The 17978-nt window shown below is 28.0% G+C and overlaps 1 protein-coding gene across 1 annotated transcript in view; it reads left to right on the forward strand.

Annotated features, from left to right (window-relative positions):
- Window positions 1-17140, forward strand: part of LOC112772765 (uncharacterized) — a 24259-nt gene extending 7119 nt beyond the window's left edge. The window contains exons 5-23 of the mRNA XM_072231033.1: window positions 2212-2482; window positions 2595-2694; window positions 3147-3268; window positions 3373-3457; window positions 3540-3651; window positions 3786-3940; window positions 4043-4136; window positions 4765-4882; window positions 6985-7059; window positions 7262-7402; window positions 7503-7586; window positions 7763-7987; window positions 8244-8249; window positions 8368-8806; window positions 8913-9841; window positions 10032-10757; window positions 10929-11249; window positions 11384-11899; window positions 16989-17140. Of these exons, the coding sequence (XP_072087134.1) occupies window positions 2212-2482; window positions 2595-2694; window positions 3147-3268; window positions 3373-3457; window positions 3540-3651; window positions 3786-3940; window positions 4043-4136; window positions 4765-4882; window positions 6985-7059; window positions 7262-7402; window positions 7503-7586; window positions 7763-7987; window positions 8244-8249; window positions 8368-8806; window positions 8913-9841; window positions 10032-10757; window positions 10929-11249; window positions 11384-11899; window positions 16989-17140 (4671 nt within the window). The remainder of the gene's footprint in view (window positions 1-2211; window positions 2483-2594; window positions 2695-3146; window positions 3269-3372; window positions 3458-3539; window positions 3652-3785; window positions 3941-4042; window positions 4137-4764; window positions 4883-6984; window positions 7060-7261; window positions 7403-7502; window positions 7587-7762; window positions 7988-8243; window positions 8250-8367; window positions 8807-8912; window positions 9842-10031; window positions 10758-10928; window positions 11250-11383; window positions 11900-16988) is intronic.
- The last annotated feature ends 838 nt before the right edge of the window (window positions 17141-17978 follow it).

Here is a 17978-nt window from a genome sequence, read left to right on the forward strand (position 1 = left end):
GATTAAGAGAAAGGGAAATGTACGATGTTCTTAACATGGATGGAGGCTAACAAAGAATTTGAAGCAGGTCAAACTCTAACGTATACTGAGTTTCTAAATCAATTTGTTTATAATACAGAAGAAAGGGAATGATATCCACGCAAGAGAGAGTATTTTATCGGGAGATTAAATTATGTTCTACCAGATACATATGATATCTACTATATAAGAATTTTGTTAATTATTAAAAAAGTTGCACAACATATGAGTCTATTAGGACAGTTAATGAGATTACATATCCTAACTTCCAATATATTTTCTATTTTATGGGACTACTGTGTGACGATAAAAAATTCATTGCAGCTATTAACGAGGTCTGGTCATTAATTGAGAAAACTGTTTGTGATGCTATTGATATCTAATAGTGTTAACAAACTAAATCATATTTAGAATGCAACTTAGACATTATTGGTTGACGGGATACTATATATAAGGAGAAAAACATTGAAACCAAAGTATTTCACTATGTAGTCAATCATTATCGCATGTAGGACTTTACTTTCCAAAATCAGTGTTTATCAATGGGCAACTTTACGTTATTTTGTCAAGAATTAAGAGTCGCAATGGCTTGAACATTCTAATTCTAAATAAAGACAGTAATCCAAACTCATCAATAACAAATGTCGCGTTCAACGAAATTTTTAATAATATTTAGATAAGAAAATAGTATTTTCATTTTAGTAACATGTTATGATTTGCACTTTTATACAAATATTTGTCGTAGATATAACTAATTTATTAACTATACTTTCAGACTTGAAATAAAATGTGTAACATAAAACACAACATCATATGCCAATTACTTTTCTAATGAGGTTAGTAAAATACTAGGTTGTTTATAAATTTCATTAGTCTTATAATATAAAGTTTAATGTAAAATTAACATGCTACTATTACAGTTATATATGTTTTTATTTTTTTAGGTCTCTTTTTTTATAACTCAAGAATATTATAAACTTCAAACTGTTCCATTTGTATTTTACTTTGAATAAAGATAAAATAACATATTAAATACGTTTATTATATAATGACAATAATAATGTTATACTAAACTTGGAAAAATTTATAATTATAAACTATTATTTTTTATTTGTCATGTGAAATTAAAATATAAACCCGTGCATCGCACGGGTTTAACACTAGTAGTAATACAAATAGCGAGCCAATTTGCTGACGTGGCGCTCATACGTTAAGTCTGGGAGTTTATTTGCTTACGTGTCGTGACTAGAAATTTTTAGATTTATATTTATAAATTATAAATTATTATTTGCTTAAGTTGTTATTTTCAAATTTTAAGTTTGGGTTGTTTTACATAGGTTGTTATTTTTTAAATTTTAAATTATTTTATTTGTTTGGGTTGTTTTAGTTAGGTTGTTATTTTTTAAATTTCAAATTATTTTATTTAAATTTTTATTTTTTTAATTTTATTTAGATTTTACTTATGTTGTTCTTTTTTATATTATAACACTATTTTTTAAATATCTGTTAATTCTTTTTAGCATTATTTTTTAAAATTTTAATTTTTTTTTAAATTGCAGCTACATAAATTTTTTTAAAGAAATTTAGAGTTTTAAAAAAATTTATGTTAATTATTCTTCGATTGTTACGTACTAATATTATTATATTATTATATTATTATAAAAATTATTATATTATTATATTATTATAAAAATTTACGTTATGTTAGAATTTTTAAATTATAATTTGTTTAAGTTGTTATTTTTAAAATTTAAGTTTTGGTTGTTTTATTTAGTTTGTTATTTTTTAAATTTTAAATTAAAGTTAACCAAATTTAAAAAATATTAGTTATGATGCAACTATAAAAGTATAAGTTACGAGAGATGTAAAGCACCACAATTTAAAGTACATCAATCCCTTTCTTTACATATATCTAAAATCTCTCTATTTATTCTAATGGCTGGTATTCACAAAATTGCTGACATCAATCCTACAATCGACAATTTGTGTGTACGTATACGAGTGATACGGTTATGGACACTGCTAAGTTACGGAAATTCTCCATTGCCATACTCAATTGAGATGGTTTGGCTCGATGAAGACGTGAGTTTTCTACTAATGTTTTTTCTATTTTATTTAAAATTTATATTATTTATATTTTAAATTTATTTGTTTATTCCCATCTAATCGTTTTTTTTTGTTCATTAATTCTAGGGAGGAAAAATACACGCCTCAGTTAAGAAGGCTTTTGTGTCTCGATTCGTGAATTTGCTAGAGGAAGGAATATCTTACCAAATAAGATATTTTGGTGTTGGACTCAATAAGGGTTACTTCAAGACTACACATCATGAATACGTGGTTAATTTAAACCAACGTACTGATGTGCACAGACTTCCAGAATCGTCGAGTATCCCACGATATGGATTTAAGTTTGTGAGTTTTGACACTCTCAATGCTCTTGGGTATGATTGCACCTATTTAGTTGGTAAGTTTATTATTTTAGAAAAAGTATAATTATTTATTTTATTGATAATTTATTCTGCGTTTTTTTTAACAAATTTATTAACAATAATTTTTTTTATTTTAAATCATTTCAGATGTTGTTGGATATCTTGCTGGAATTGGGAATGAGAAGACTCTTGAAAAGGATGGCAAATCTACCAAATATACTGTTATCGAATTAGAGATTGATGATGGGTAATTATCTATTTATTTTTATAAATATACAAATTTTGCTAATCTCATCTTTTTAAATTATTATTTTAACTTATTTTATTATAAATATTTTTATTAATATTAATAAGTAACAAATGTATCTTAACTAACATTAAGCTTAGTTAAAATGTTTTAGATTCAAAGCCACTGTTTTTAAACGTCTAATTATTTAAATTTAAATTTTTTTAAAAAAAATCACTTCGGATTGATTTAAAAAAAAAGATTCAAATTTAAAAAAAATAATAAAAAGCATTCTTTCCGCGGTTTATTTGTTACAAATTTAAAATAATTAATTAATTATTAATTTTTTAAATTGTATTTGATATTTTAATTTTATTATTAAATTTTAAATTTTAAAAATATAAAATATATATAATTTGATATTATTTTATTGGTAGTTACTTTTTTAACATTAAACATTCTATTTGATATAGAAAAATAATGGAGTGTGCACTTTTTGGCAACTATGCACATGAATTAAATGCTTTTCTGGGATCTGGCAATAAGGATGGAGCTGTTGTCGTCTTACAGTTTGTTAGAGTGAAGTTATTTAACGGTAATATTTATCCATATTTTTTTAACAATATATTTTTATATGTGAGCTTTTACTTATTGTTTATGTGAATTTTTACTCATTTTGTATTAAAATAAATTTTTCAGAAAAAATTGTTTTACAAAATTCCATGTATGGCACAAAGATGTTCTTCAATCTTGAAGATACAACTGTCATCCAATTTAAAAATAGGTGGGTATTTTCTTTTTAATTCTTTAGTTCCATACTATGTGTGTGTTATCTAACAATTTTTTTTTTAACTTTATTTATCAAGCTTTGTAAGATTTGAAGAATCTAGAGGTAACATCGGCGGAATTCCAAATGAGGCTGCATTCTTAAAAATTTATCAAGGCAAAACCATCGAGCAGTTAAAAGAATTCGAAACGGTAATTTTTTTTTAAAAAAATGGAGAAAAAAATAATTGAAATCCGTTGTACATAGATTATTTTTATTTATTCATCTTATTTATTTAAAAAATTCACCAAATTTAGGGAATTTAAATCATTATTTTTTTTTTCAGAATTCTATTTGTATTGTCTTGGCTACTATAAGTCATATTATGGATACTCCAGACTGGTGGTACGGCCAATGTGAATGCAACAGGTCCACATATGCTTTTACAAAAACTTTCAAATGTTCAAGTTGTGGCCGTCTCCTTTTATCCATAACTCCAAGGTTATTTATTTATTTTTTTTTAAATTAAAGTATATGCACATTGGATTAGATATTGAATAAGTCTATATTTAACTTTTTTTTATGTTATTTTTTTTTAAGCAGATATCGAATAAAGCTTGGTGTCATTGATGATTCTGACTGTGCATGTTTTGTAGTCTTTGACAAGGAGGCAAAACAAGTTTTGGGAAAGAGCTGTGTAGAGATACTTGATCCACTCCTATTGGTAAGATCTAACCAATATTTATTTCTAAAAATATTAGTGAAGATATTTTTATTGGTAATTTTTATATTATTTATTATTAATATATTATGTAATACCTTGCAGAAAGGAGATCTATCGGATACACCTACACTTTTGCTCAACCTAATTGATAAGACCTTTCTCTTCATCGTTGAAGTTCAAATATCTTATAATCCACATTTTTCACCTTCTTATAAAGTTAAGAAGATGACTGATAATGTGGACCTCATAAATAAATTCAAAGAGGCTCACTCTATTCAAATTGTGAGTATAATTATAAGTGTATTTTCTATTAAAAATTAATTTATTTTTTGCTTCCTTGGTCATTAGTAGTATCTAATTTATAATTAATAATTAATTATAATTTTAGGATGTTGACTACACCGGTGGTTTGCTTCCAATTTCAAAAACATCCTCAATCATTGAAGGGGAGAAAGTAAAAGGTGCTAAGGTATTTGTTCAAAAAATAATTTTTTTTTGTTTGTTCTCTCAAAATTAGAAATTAATTTTTTTATAATTAATAATTAATTATAAAATCAAAGGTTAGAAAGAAGTCTTTAATTTAACGTGGTATTTTGTACAGAATTTGTTGCTTGAATTCTCCAATGAAGTTGCTGCCAATGATGAATCCGAATTGTTGGAAAATGCTATTACACCAACTAAGCGATTATGCTCGGAGTCGGAAGAATCGAAGGTAGAAGGTGATACCTCAACTTCCAAGAAGATCAAGATTGAGAAAGAAACTTGAGAATTTGGATGCACATGTTTTGGAATCCCTTTTAGAGTCTATCTTATAAAATAATGTCAAGCATATGTTTGTTTTGGTGGAAACATTATCTTTTCTTGAGTTGTTATTTTTCTTTTGGTTCTTTTCTATTTTTATGTTTGGAATTTAGAATTTTTTTAAATATAAATTGAAGTTATTTGGTTATTACTTGTGGTTTTATTTTTAATTTGATTTTCACCGTTGATATTCTGATAATATCTAATTTAATATTTAATGTCATAAAGTTATAAATTTTTTCTTTGAATTATTGTTGATACAATTAAGTTAGTTATTAATTTTTAATGTGTATTTATTTTTTAAAAAAAATCTAATTATAATTTTTAATTAAAGTATTATGTTTAGAATTTTAAATTTAAATTCAAATATACTTTTTTTTTTGAATTTTTACGTAAGCAATTTGACAATATTTTTTAAGAATTTATATAATTTATAAGTTATTATGCTAATTACAAAGGAGTATAATAAAGTAAATAGAATTATCAGTCTTATTAAGACGTGAAATTATTTATACTATTTAAAAAAATGTAATACTGTTTAAATTTTAGAAAAAGTATAATAAAGTTAATACTGTTTATGATGAAACTAAAAAAAATTATTTTTAAATTAACAAATTTCTATATTCCTAATAGACAACGGACGTTTGATTAGAAAATTTTATTTAAAAATTTAAAATTTATATTAGCTAATTAGAAAATTCTATTTAAAAATTTTAAATTTGAATTTCTAATACTAATTTCTAATTAAGTAAGTTCTTAACCATTTCAATATTTAAATTTAAATTTTTTTACTTGCCATATTTATAAATTTTTATTATTATCTTTTAGATTATTTCTCCACAATAGAAGTACTTTCATCTTTTTCTCTCTTTTTAAATATTTTTTTCTAAATTTACGATATTTATAAGGTTATTAATTTTTAGATTATATTTAATTTTATTATTTTTATCGATAAATAATAGGATTGATACTATTTATGACAAAACTAATAAAAATTATTTGTAAATTAACAAATTTCTATATTCTTAATAAACAACAAACGTTTAATTAAGAAAGTTTATTTAAAATTTTTTAAATAAACTAGCTAATTAGGAAACTCTATTTAAAAATTTGAAATTTAAAATTCTAATACTAATTCCTAATTAAGTGACTTCTTAACCGTTTTGATTTTTAAATTTAAATTTTTTTGATTTGTCACATTTATAAATTTCTCTGTTTACTTCGTTTACATTGTTATTTTTTATATTATCTCAGCACAACAATAGAGGTACTTTCATCTTTTTCTCTCTTTTTACTTATAAATTATTCATTTTCAATCTCTTTATTTAAGGAAATAAAAAAAAAGATTTTAACTGTAAGTTAAATTTATTGATCGTGAGATTAAACTTATATTTATTTGAAAAAAGATACTTTTGAAAAAAAATATATATTATTTTCCATAAAATATGTTTAAATCCATACATTATTATTTTCCATAAAAATATATATTATTTTCCATAAAATATGTTTAAATCCATACCATGTCTTTCATCATTTTTGTCTCAGTATTCAAGCACTATACATGTACTCCTATGTACTCCCGTATCTATGTTTTGATCGATATGTATACCAAAAACAAACGCCGCCATATGTGTACTCCTGTGTACTTTATTTTTTTTTAATAATATAAAAAAAATTGATAATAAAAATGTATTAGGTATAAGGTATATATATTTTTAATTAGTTAAAAAAATTATTTATTTGGTATTTCCAGGTATATATTGAAAGATGCAAGAAGTCCAAAGAGAAGCAAGATCGAAGAGAAAATTGATATTAAAAGACAAAGAAAATACAAAGCGGACCACAATTCAAGGTAGACTTCATACAAAAAATAACTAACATGTCATGAGTATTTTGGACGAATGAAAGCCCATAAAATACAATATTTTCTATATATTATTTAGCTATTGACAAGTAATAAATTATTAATTTACATTGTTTTTGTAATATGTTACTAAATTTGTTTATGAAAAAATTACAGGAAATTCGAGTGATGGTTCCAATGATGTGCATTTTCAATCGGTGTTGTCGAACATTACAAATGGACTCAATACAGGTTAATTTTTGGATGATTTTTTTTGGAACTTACTTATGTGAATGTACATGTACTTTATGTATTTTGATTTTCCTACTATTTATTCAATTATAAACTTTAACAAAAAATATGTTCAAAAAACTAATATCTCGAGTTATCTTATTAGATAATAACCCAACACCATATCGATCAAGGTCTCCAACTACTAATCTACACTCTGTAGGTGAAAAGGAACGATGTTCCAATATTAGTGATATTAGTAATTCAGGTATCACATGCGAAGCATATGATAGCCCATGTCATCAGACAAGTCAACAACAGCTTCAACAAACATCAAACAATATCGATCAGTTGCAAAGCCAGCGTATGTTAATATATGCTTTTATTACTTAAAGACCAAACATTTAACTTTTCAATTGGTCTCTTGAAAACAATCTTTGATATATGCTAAATAATTATTATAGATTCATTGGAGTACTCAAATCGAATTAGATTGCAAAGGGATGCAAGACTGAATAGAAAGACTATGTTACTTCAAAAGAGACATGGTAAGATAAGCATGATAGATTGTAATTATCATAAAGCTAAAATTCTACTTCTTTTATCTTTAATACTACTTTCATAATATATATTCATAACTCAGCTGATTCAAACATTTAATATATATTCATTTTTCTTTTTTTATAATATAAAGTGCTTGATTTACTATCTCTAATGAGTACAGGAGCAAGTACATCTAATTCAAATTTAGATACTAAAGAATTAGAAGAAGTGTGCATAGCTGAAAAAGGAAGACACCTGAGACAAAGAAAAACATTCTTGAAGGAATTGGCTATAAATCTTTCAAAAATTTTTGAAGAAGTTGAGGATATTACTGAAAACACGATTATATTAGATGATTCTGTGCAAATTGAATACCCAGCCATATTCGATGTTGCTGAGAATACAGGTAATCTAAGAAGTAGCAATATCAGCAGTTTATTATTTACTATTGTTATGCTTTTTATAAACAAAAAATTATCGTTTAGTGTTCAAGTTTTTAAAATTCAAACTAAGATATGGTTATATATTATGATTTTTGTATTTGAACATTGATATATTGTAATTCTTATTGTTTGATTAGTGTGCATATAAAACTTAAACCTTGAGGCTGGCACAAAAAAATTGTATTATATGATCTCATCTTTTTAATCTATAAATTGCAGTATTCGGTAATCTTTTATAAATATTATTTTTATACCTAACATGGTGAAAGAAAGATATATTTTTATATAAAGTATTTTTTTCAGATATAACTGAAACATAATTTATTATCTTGGTGATTATTAGATGTGATAGATATTGGTGACCCAGAATTTTTTTGTCGGCATTGCGACGCCATGATGTGGTATGAGGAGAGATCAGAAAAGTCTAAAACAGGATCCAATATTGAGTTCTCAATATGTTGTATGCGAGGGATGGTACAATTGCCGTTTTTGCAACGTCCACCTCAGCTCTTGCAAGGTTTATTATCTGGAGCAGACCAGAGAAGCAAACACTTTAAGGATAATATAAGAACTTATAATAGCATGTTTTGCTTCACGTCCCTCGGAGGTAAAATAGAGACCTCTATCAATGATGGGACAGGTCCTCCCCAGTTCATTGTGAGTGGACAAAACTACCACAGAATTGGAAGCTTGGTACCAATTGAGGGACAAAGACCAAAATTTGCGCAGTTATATATTTATGATACAGAAAATGAGGTCTCAAACAGGATAGAGATTTTCAGGTTTGTATCATGCATTCCAAACTGATTAAAAAATTATTTAGGTAGTTCGTACTTTGATTTTGGTTAATTATGAATACTAATATTTTTCAATTGATGTTTTATACAGTTCAAGAACAAACAACAACAACATTGACCAGTCCTTAGTTCTAGATCTCAAGGACATGATCGATCAACATAATGTTCTTGCTCACACATTTAGGATAGTGAGAAACTACCTGAATCAAGGAGATATCGCAAATATAAGACTACGGTTGTACCGAAAAAGATCAAAGGATGCAAGAGTCTACAATTTACCATCTTCTAACGAGGTCGCAGCTCTAATTGTAGGAGATTTTGATTCTGGAGATGCAGGGCGTGATATTATAGTTCAATTAAAGTCTGGACATCTGCAAAGGATTCATGAGACACACACCGCATTTATTCCTCTTCAGTACCCTATGATGTTTCCTTACGGTGAAGATGGCTACCAAGAAGACATTCCTTTGCGAGAATCTCATAGGGCTGATGAAAATAGAAAGAGACAGCGTGTGAGTTTAAGGGAGTTCATAGCATTTAGAATACAAGAGAGAAAGGTCGAGTATGCAACCATTGTCAATGGTGGAAGATTATTTCAGCAGTTCTTGGTTGATTGCTTTTCTATGATTGAAGCACAAAGGTTGACCTACTACCGAAACAACCAAACCAAGGTGAGGAGTGATATATACAAAGGGATTCAAGATGCAGTTGTTAGGGGTGAGACACGTGCTTCTAAAGCAGGTAAGCGTATCATCCTACCTGCGTCCTTCACTAGTGGCATGAGATACATGTTTAATAATTGTCAAGATGCTATGGCAATTTGTAAGAAATATGGATATCCAGACCTCTTCATCACAATGACATGTAACTCAAGTTGGCAAGAGATTGGCAGGGTTAACAATCCAAGGAACTTAAAGGTTGAAGACCGGCCGGATATATCGTGTAGAGTATTCAAAATTAAGCTTGACATGATAATCTCGGATCTTAAGCAAGGAATTCCATTTGGAGTGCTAGATGCAGGTATTGCTCATCATCCGACCTTATTTTTAGAGAAATATTCATTTAGATTGTTATAAAATAAATGGCAAAATATTTTCTTACTTAACGTATTGTTGATTTTTTATTATCACCCTTAATTTATCAAAGCACATACATAAAATAGATAGTTTAAATATAACATATAACTTTTTTTTTGTCTTTTTGGTATAAGGGATGTATACGGTGGAATTCCAAAAAAGAGGTCTACCACATGCTCACATTCTTTTGTGGTTAAGTGGAGACCATAAGATAACAACGACAACTCAAATTGATCAATTAATATCTTCAGAGTTGCCAGATCCTGCTCAGCATCCAAAATTGTTTAGAGCTGTATCTACATATATGATTCATGGACCATGTGGTAGAGCATTCTCAAAATCTCCCTGCATGAAAGATGGGTACTGCACCAAATATTATCCCAAGACATTCAGTAAAACCACAGTTATCGATGATAGTGGATACCCATCATATAGAAGACGAGACACAGGGGTGGTTACTGAGAAGAAGGGAGTCCATATGGATAATAGGAATGTGGTTCCATACAATGCATATCTACTGATGTCTTATCAAGCGCATGTTAATGTAGAGTACTGCAACAAGTCGAATGCTATCAAATATTTGTTCAAGTATGTGAATAAAGGTCCAGACAGGGTAGCAGTTGGAGTTACAAAGGAAGCTTCCAGTGGAGAGGATGCTCAGGTTATTGATGAGATCAAACAATTCTATGATTGCAGATATTTGTCTGCATGTGAGGCTGTGTGGAGAACCTTAGCGTATGATATTCATCAAAGGTGGCCTTCAGTGATGAGATTAACCTTTCATTTGCCTGGAGAGCAAAATATCATCTTTAAAGATGATGACGATCTTGAAGAAATCGTGGAAGAAGAGGAAGGAAAATGTACAATGTTCTTAGCATGGATGGAGGCCAATAAAAAATTTGAAGCAGGTCAAACTTTGACGTATGCTGAGTTTCCAAATCAATTTGTTTATGATAGAGAATCAAGGGTGTGGCATCCACGCAAAAGAGGATATTCTATCGGGAGGTTAAATTATGTTCCACCGGGTACAGGTGATATTTATTATATGAGAATTTTGTTAGCTGTTCAGAGAGGTTGCACAACATATGAGTCTATTAGGACAGTTAATGGAATTACATATTCTAGCTTCCAAGATGCTTGCTATTCCATGGGACTACTGTGCGATGATAGGGAATTCATTGCAGCTATTAATGAGGTAGCTGAACTTGCATCTGGTCATCAATTGAGAAAATTATTTGCGATGCTACTGATATCTAATAGCATTAGCAACCCAGAGCGTGTTTGGAATGCAACTTGGACATTATTGGCTAATGGAATACTATATGAGAGGAGAAAAGCTTTGAAAAACCAAGGTATTTTACTATGTCTTTTTTTATATATCAAGATTGTATTCTCTTATTATCTTTATTTTTATTAAGAATATTAATAATTTTATTTTAGAATTATTTATTAAATATTTCATAAAACCACTATGTGCTTTTTCTAGGACTAAGCATGACTGATGACGAATTGAAAAATCTCTGCCTTATTGAGATTGAGAAGATACTCACCAGCAATGCGAGATCTTTAAGAGACTATCAATCAATGCCATATCCTGAGATGTCTCATGTTCGCCTTTTTCAGAATAAGCTAATAGAGGAGGAGTTAGCATATGACACAAATGAGTTGACTCATACAAACTTATATACAGAACAAAAGATGACTCATGAGCAAAGGTTAGTATTTGATGAGATACTCAATGCTGTTGTTACAGACTCTGGTGGTTTTTACTTCGTTTATGGGCATGGTGGGTGTGGTAAGACATTTATTTGGAATGGACTTTCTTCTGCTATTCGGTCTAGAGGAAAAATTATTTTAAATGTCGCATCCAGTGGAATTGCTTCTTTACTCCTATCTGGTGGCAGAACGGCTCATTCTAGATTTTCAATACCCATTACAATTACTGATGAATCTACTTGCAACATCAAGCATGGCAGTTTGAAGGCTGAGCTGCTCATCCAAAGTAGCTTAATAATTTGGGATGAAGCTCCAATGCTCAATAAAATGTGCTTTGAAGCACTTGATCGGACGCTCAGGGATCTTATGTCAGTTACCGATCAACATAAGATACATCAACCATTTGGTGGTAAGGTTGTTGTTCTAGGAGGTGATTTCAGACAGATACTTCCGGTGATTCCGAAAGGAAGTAGACACGATATATTGGCATCCGCTATTAACTCATCCCATCTGTGGTCATTTTGTAAGGTTCTGAAACTGCATACGAATATGAGGCTTCTAATGTCTTCTTCGGATCAAGATGAAGGTGAAATGAAGAGATTTGCTAATTGGATACTTGATGTTGGAAATGGAAATATTGGCTCTGTTGTTGGTGATGAATCAGAAGTTGAAATTCCAAATGATCTATTGATTACAACTACTGATGACCCTCTCTCTCATTTGGTAGACTTTGCATATCCAAATTTGTTGCAAAACATGTCAGATTACAGGTATTTTCAGAGTAGGGCAATTCTTGCACCCACGCTTGAGAGTGTCGAGAAGGTAAACGATTTTGTCTTGACAATCTTTCCAGGGATGGAAAAGGAGTATTTGAGCTCTGACACAACATGTCAAGCTGATGAGAATGAAGATGTACAACAAGAGTGGTTCACACCAGAGTTCCTAAATGACATCAAATGTTCGGGACTACCCAATCACAAGTTGACTTTGAAGCCAGGAGTCGCTGTAATGCTACTGCGAAACATAGGCCAGACTTCAGGTTTATGCAACGGGACAAGATTAATAGTTAACGAACTTGGCAGCAATGTAATTGGAGCGACAGTAGTGACCGGTAGAAATATTGGAGATAAAGTGTACATTCCAAGAATGAACTTGATCCCTTCAGATTCAGGATTGCCATTTAAGTTCCAACGGAGACAATTTCCATTGACAGTATGCTTTGCAATGACCATTAACAAGAGTCAGGGTCAATCATTATCACATGTAGGGCTTTATTTGTCAAAATCAGTGTTTACCCATGGACAACTTTATGTTGCTTTGTCAAGAGTTAAGAGTCGCAGTGGCCTCAGGGTTTTAATTCTAGATGAAGACGGCAATCCAAAGTCATCAACAACAAATGTCGTGTTCAAAGAGGTTTTTAATAATATTTAGGTAAGAATAATATTATTTTTATTTTAATAGCATGTTATGATTTATACTTTTGTACAAATATTTACTATAGATATTACTAATTTATCTATAACTCTTTTTTCAGATTTGAAATGAAATGTGTAACAAGGAGCACAACATCCTATGCCAATTGCTTTTCTAATGAAGTTAGTAAGATACTAGGTTATCGATCGATAAATTTTTATTAGCTTTTTATACAAAATTTAGTGTAAAATTAACATGCTATTATTACAGTTATATATGTTCTTATTTTTTTCATGTCTCCCTCCTTATGGTTTAAGAATATTATAAACTTCAAATTTTTCTATTTATATTTTACTTTGAATAAAGATAAAACAACATGTTTAACACGTTTATTATATAACTACGATGATAGTGTTATACTAAATTTAAAAAAATATATAGTTATAAAATATTATTTTTAATTTAACTTATCAAATTTAAATATAAGCCCGTGCATCGCACGGGTTTAACACTAGTTTAGTTCAATTCATTGCTAACTTTCATTACGTTACCTTAGTAGCTTCAATAATGCATGTTATTTTTCAAAAGAAAAAAATGGTTAATTAAAATAGTACCAGAAAGTTTTTAATCATTAAATATTTGAACGACAATAAAATTTTTGAATAATTTAAAAATACGATAAAAATAATTAATAAATATTATTTTTTTATAAGTGGCAAAAAATACTTTTGTATTTAATAAACAATGTATTTATTTGATTTGAATCTTTATGGTGACATTTGAATACCTCTTTAAAAGATACGCACAAAAAATCATAAGAAATTTGATCTTTAGATTTTTTTTTATTTTTCAAAAATACTTGGTCATTCACAATTTTTTTCAAAATAAATTTATTTGATATAAAATTATCAAATTTTAAGGTTGAAAAAATTGCATCAAATCTGATTTTTATAGTTTTTTTTAATATATATTTAATATTTAATTATTTTATTGTATTTTTAAATCTTTTAAAGAGTGTCGTTTATATCTTTTGGATTATTTTTGTTAATGTGAAATTTTTGGATACTATTTTGATAGTTTAAAAACACACCAAGTAGCTTATAGGTTATCTTACTAGCTATGATGAGTAAACATAATTATATTTGTATGTGCATCTCAGTACCTTAGTAGTTAGTACAATAATAAGTAATTGATGTATTAAAAGAACTAATGTATCTATTAATTTATCCTTTTACTCTGAAAAAATTGAATTCAAATGTTAGAGATTATAAAATTTTATTAGAAGATATATAATAAAAAATAGAATAATCCAAGAGAATTTTGATGATGAATGATCCCACAAGAAAATTTTAATTTTTAGAGTGTTTGGATGGAGTAATTAAAGAAAGGACAATAATTTTAGAGAGCATTTAAAATTATTAATAACAAAATAATTTGTTTGAATATTTTTGGAAAAATTTTATAATTCAATGAATTTTAACGAAGAGTTTTAATTCCCCTGAAAGAGAAGGAATTATCCCAATTCAAAATGCATTTATATGCATTAATTAATACTTAAAACTAATAAATGATAAAATCAACTACATCTTTTATGAAAAATAAATGTAATCTAACCATTTTTTTTCAATATAACATTTTAAAATGCAACTAATATAATTAATTCAACCAAACAAAACATTTTGAAATTAAAGGGAATTTAACTACATCATTTAATTTTTTTATATTAAAAATATACTAAAATTTAAGAATATTTCATATAAACACACCTTTAGAGGTTTATTAATGCGCTATAAAAGTCGATTTATTAAAGAAATAATAAACATGATTACCCGACTAATTTACTACATATATATATATATATATATATATATATATATATATATATATATATATATATATATATAATGTATTAAGAGTGAGTGTCAAATTAAGAATCGTTTATTCATAATAAAAGTCTTTAATCACTAAACTAAGATTTTTAATAGAAGATTTAATATTTTTGTTTATATAAAAGTTAAATTTATTTAATGATATATAAATATTAAATTATAATTACAATATCTCATCTGAGTATTAAATATCGCATTTGTTTTATGATTCGTGGGTAAGGTCAGATATCGCAGGTTGAAGGCAAATAGAGTTAGGGTTCGACATATTATAAACTTGTGCGAGTAGGATATAGTTGAATTTTAGTTAAAAATTTAATTCGCGAATAAAATTAGAGTTGGATCTACTAATATACAATACAAACTTAAATAATTGTACTTCTTATGTAATTGATAATTGTCTGAATTAAAATGGTTGAGTTCACTTAGAACATGAAGAAAGTAAGGTCTAGTAAATTTAAAAAAAAAATGTTATACTCATAGCAGCATCATTTTAATTCTGCTTGGATTGAACTTGTTGCAAATATTTTATACAACCGGTTGTAAATCAGAACAAAAGTGAAGGATTGTGTTAAATCTCCAACGACTAATATAGAATTTTGTCAAATCTCTATAACATAAATCAAATATGAAAATTTGTCAAATTAGTTTAGTCTGAGCCATGGATTGTTGTAGCAACTCCCTAGTTGTTCATTTGGTGGCTCCCATGTTTAAAACGAAATGCAACCCATCAGAGTTTGGGTTGATGCATCCGCATTTCCATTGTTTCATTCTAAGAAAGACGAAGAGTCAAACTCTGAGATAAATTCACTGGTATTTGAATGTTAACCGTTAATGTTGGTTTCATTTGACTAGAATTAGGGATGGAAATATACTGGCTAGTTTGTTAAAAGATTTGACCTAATTTATTAAAAAAATAGACACACATCTATATTTTTTTAAAAGTCTAAATTTATTAATAGAGTTAGATCAGTTTATAAATTAACCTAACTGACCTACCACACATGTTTGGATCCAAAAAAATATAAATAAATTTATAAATATATGTTCTAAAATTAAATAAGTTATTAATTTTTTATATTTATTATACTTTATTATAAATACTATTGTATATTTATATATAAAAGTTTAGATAAGTTTATAAACATTAAATTTGGTGTATTACATATAAATAGTTTTTTTTTGTGACTAAATAGTTTGATATATAAAAAAAAATTAAAAACATAGATTTTAGGTTTTTTTCAATAATTATCAAGCCTTTTAATAATTTTTAAGTTAGACTGGACTTAGGCTTAATTTGATAAAGTATATATTTTTTAAAAGTAGTTTATAAAAGCTAACTTTTAAAAGTTAGCATTTTAAAAATTATAACATCTGTGTTTGGTAAATTAAATAAAAAATAACTTTTAATAAGTATAAGCAACAACAAGTGTATTTAGTAAAATAATTTTTAAAATTTAAAAATATTATAATAGACATTAATATAAGAATTAAATTTGAATATTAATTGATATACGAGGTTATATTAGATTTTTGAATTTTGATAAGTACAAACCAACTTTAAAAAGTTCTTCTTTATGTATTTTTAAAAACACCCTGATTTTTAAAAATTGCAAGTATAAGCACATGAGTTTTTTATTTACCAAACGCAAAACAAAGTGCTTATACTTTAAAAAACACAAACACCTTTCCAAAAAATTTTACTAAATCAATCCTTAATAAGAGTGAACTACCAACCCGACTCCTGTCCATTTTCAAGAAGGATAAAGCAGCCCTCCAAAATAAAAATGATCCACTTCGGCCCTTGTCCACTACTTCTGTAACACAACGCGGTCCCTATGAGTGTTTCTCCGTTAACTCCACGCGAAAACGCTGACGTGTCACGATAATTTTGTGCGCTGGCATATGGCGTTGCTGATGTGGAGGTTTGTTGCAAACGTGGACTATGTGAAAATGGTCGGGGACTTATTTGTCTTGTTCCACATTGTCAAAAACGTCGTCGTTTCCGTGGAACGCGATCTTTCATAAGGATTTCACACTTGAAATTTCCATAATACCCCTTCATTCACCCTGAAGAATTACCAGAAAATTCTGAGAGAACCTTCTTCACCGCGGAGACCATCATTGACCTCGGAGAGCTAGAGGGTAGCGCTGACATTGCTGTTGATGAATGCACTAACGACATTGTTGTTAACAGAGGTTGGACGACGCTTGGAGGAGTCCACTAATGGTGCTTGCATTGGCATTGTTGAGGTTAGTTCAGTTTTCCATGTGCCTTTTTATTTTTTGTACTTTGTGTGGTCCTGTTAACTGATTCTGACACACTACTATTGATGTCTGGAACCCACTTATAGTCTTAAAAGAAATATAAAGCATGAATAATGCTGATTTTTTTTAATAATCAAAGTAAAAAGTATTAGTTTATAACATATTCGGAAACTAAAAACAGATTCCAATAATTTGGTATTACATGGAAATAGGGAAAATTAATTTTTTTTAACTGTGTTGTTTATACATGTTGTTAAGAGTTTAGTATATACATATATTTACTACAGATGTTTGAATATTTAGCCACTTCTATGTTTTAACATGAAAAAAATTTTAGGAGAGATTTAGAGGAAGATCTCTGTTACTTGCATGATAAAGTGAAGAGGTTTTTTCCAATGGACCTCTATTATGTTAACTTCTTTGATTTGGTGGCATTGTTTAAAGAATTAGAATACTTACGATATAAGGAGATGTTCTAGTTTGATATGACAACACCTACCATGGAGTCTGGTCTTCATGCAGTTAAAGGAGATGAAGAGATTAATCAAATGAGAAATATTAAACTTATGAATAGAAAGACGGATGAATTCTATATTTATTTTGATCACGAAGTTGATATGTCTGAAGTAGTTGAAGAAGGTTTAGCTGATAAGACTATAATAGTTAGTTCAAACTATAATAGTTAGTTCTTTGTCATCATCTGATGATGATGGATATGAAACTATAGAATATGAGCCAACAAGCCCCCTCTTCCTGGATATGAGACAAATGATAGTAATAGTGATGAAGAAGAATTAT

The sequence above is a fragment of the Arachis hypogaea genome, chromosome 3 (assembly GCF_003086295.3).
Source record: "Arachis hypogaea cultivar Tifrunner chromosome 3, arahy.Tifrunner.gnm2.J5K5, whole genome shotgun sequence".
Classification (NCBI taxonomy): Eukaryota; Viridiplantae; Streptophyta; class Magnoliopsida; order Fabales; family Fabaceae; genus Arachis; species Arachis hypogaea.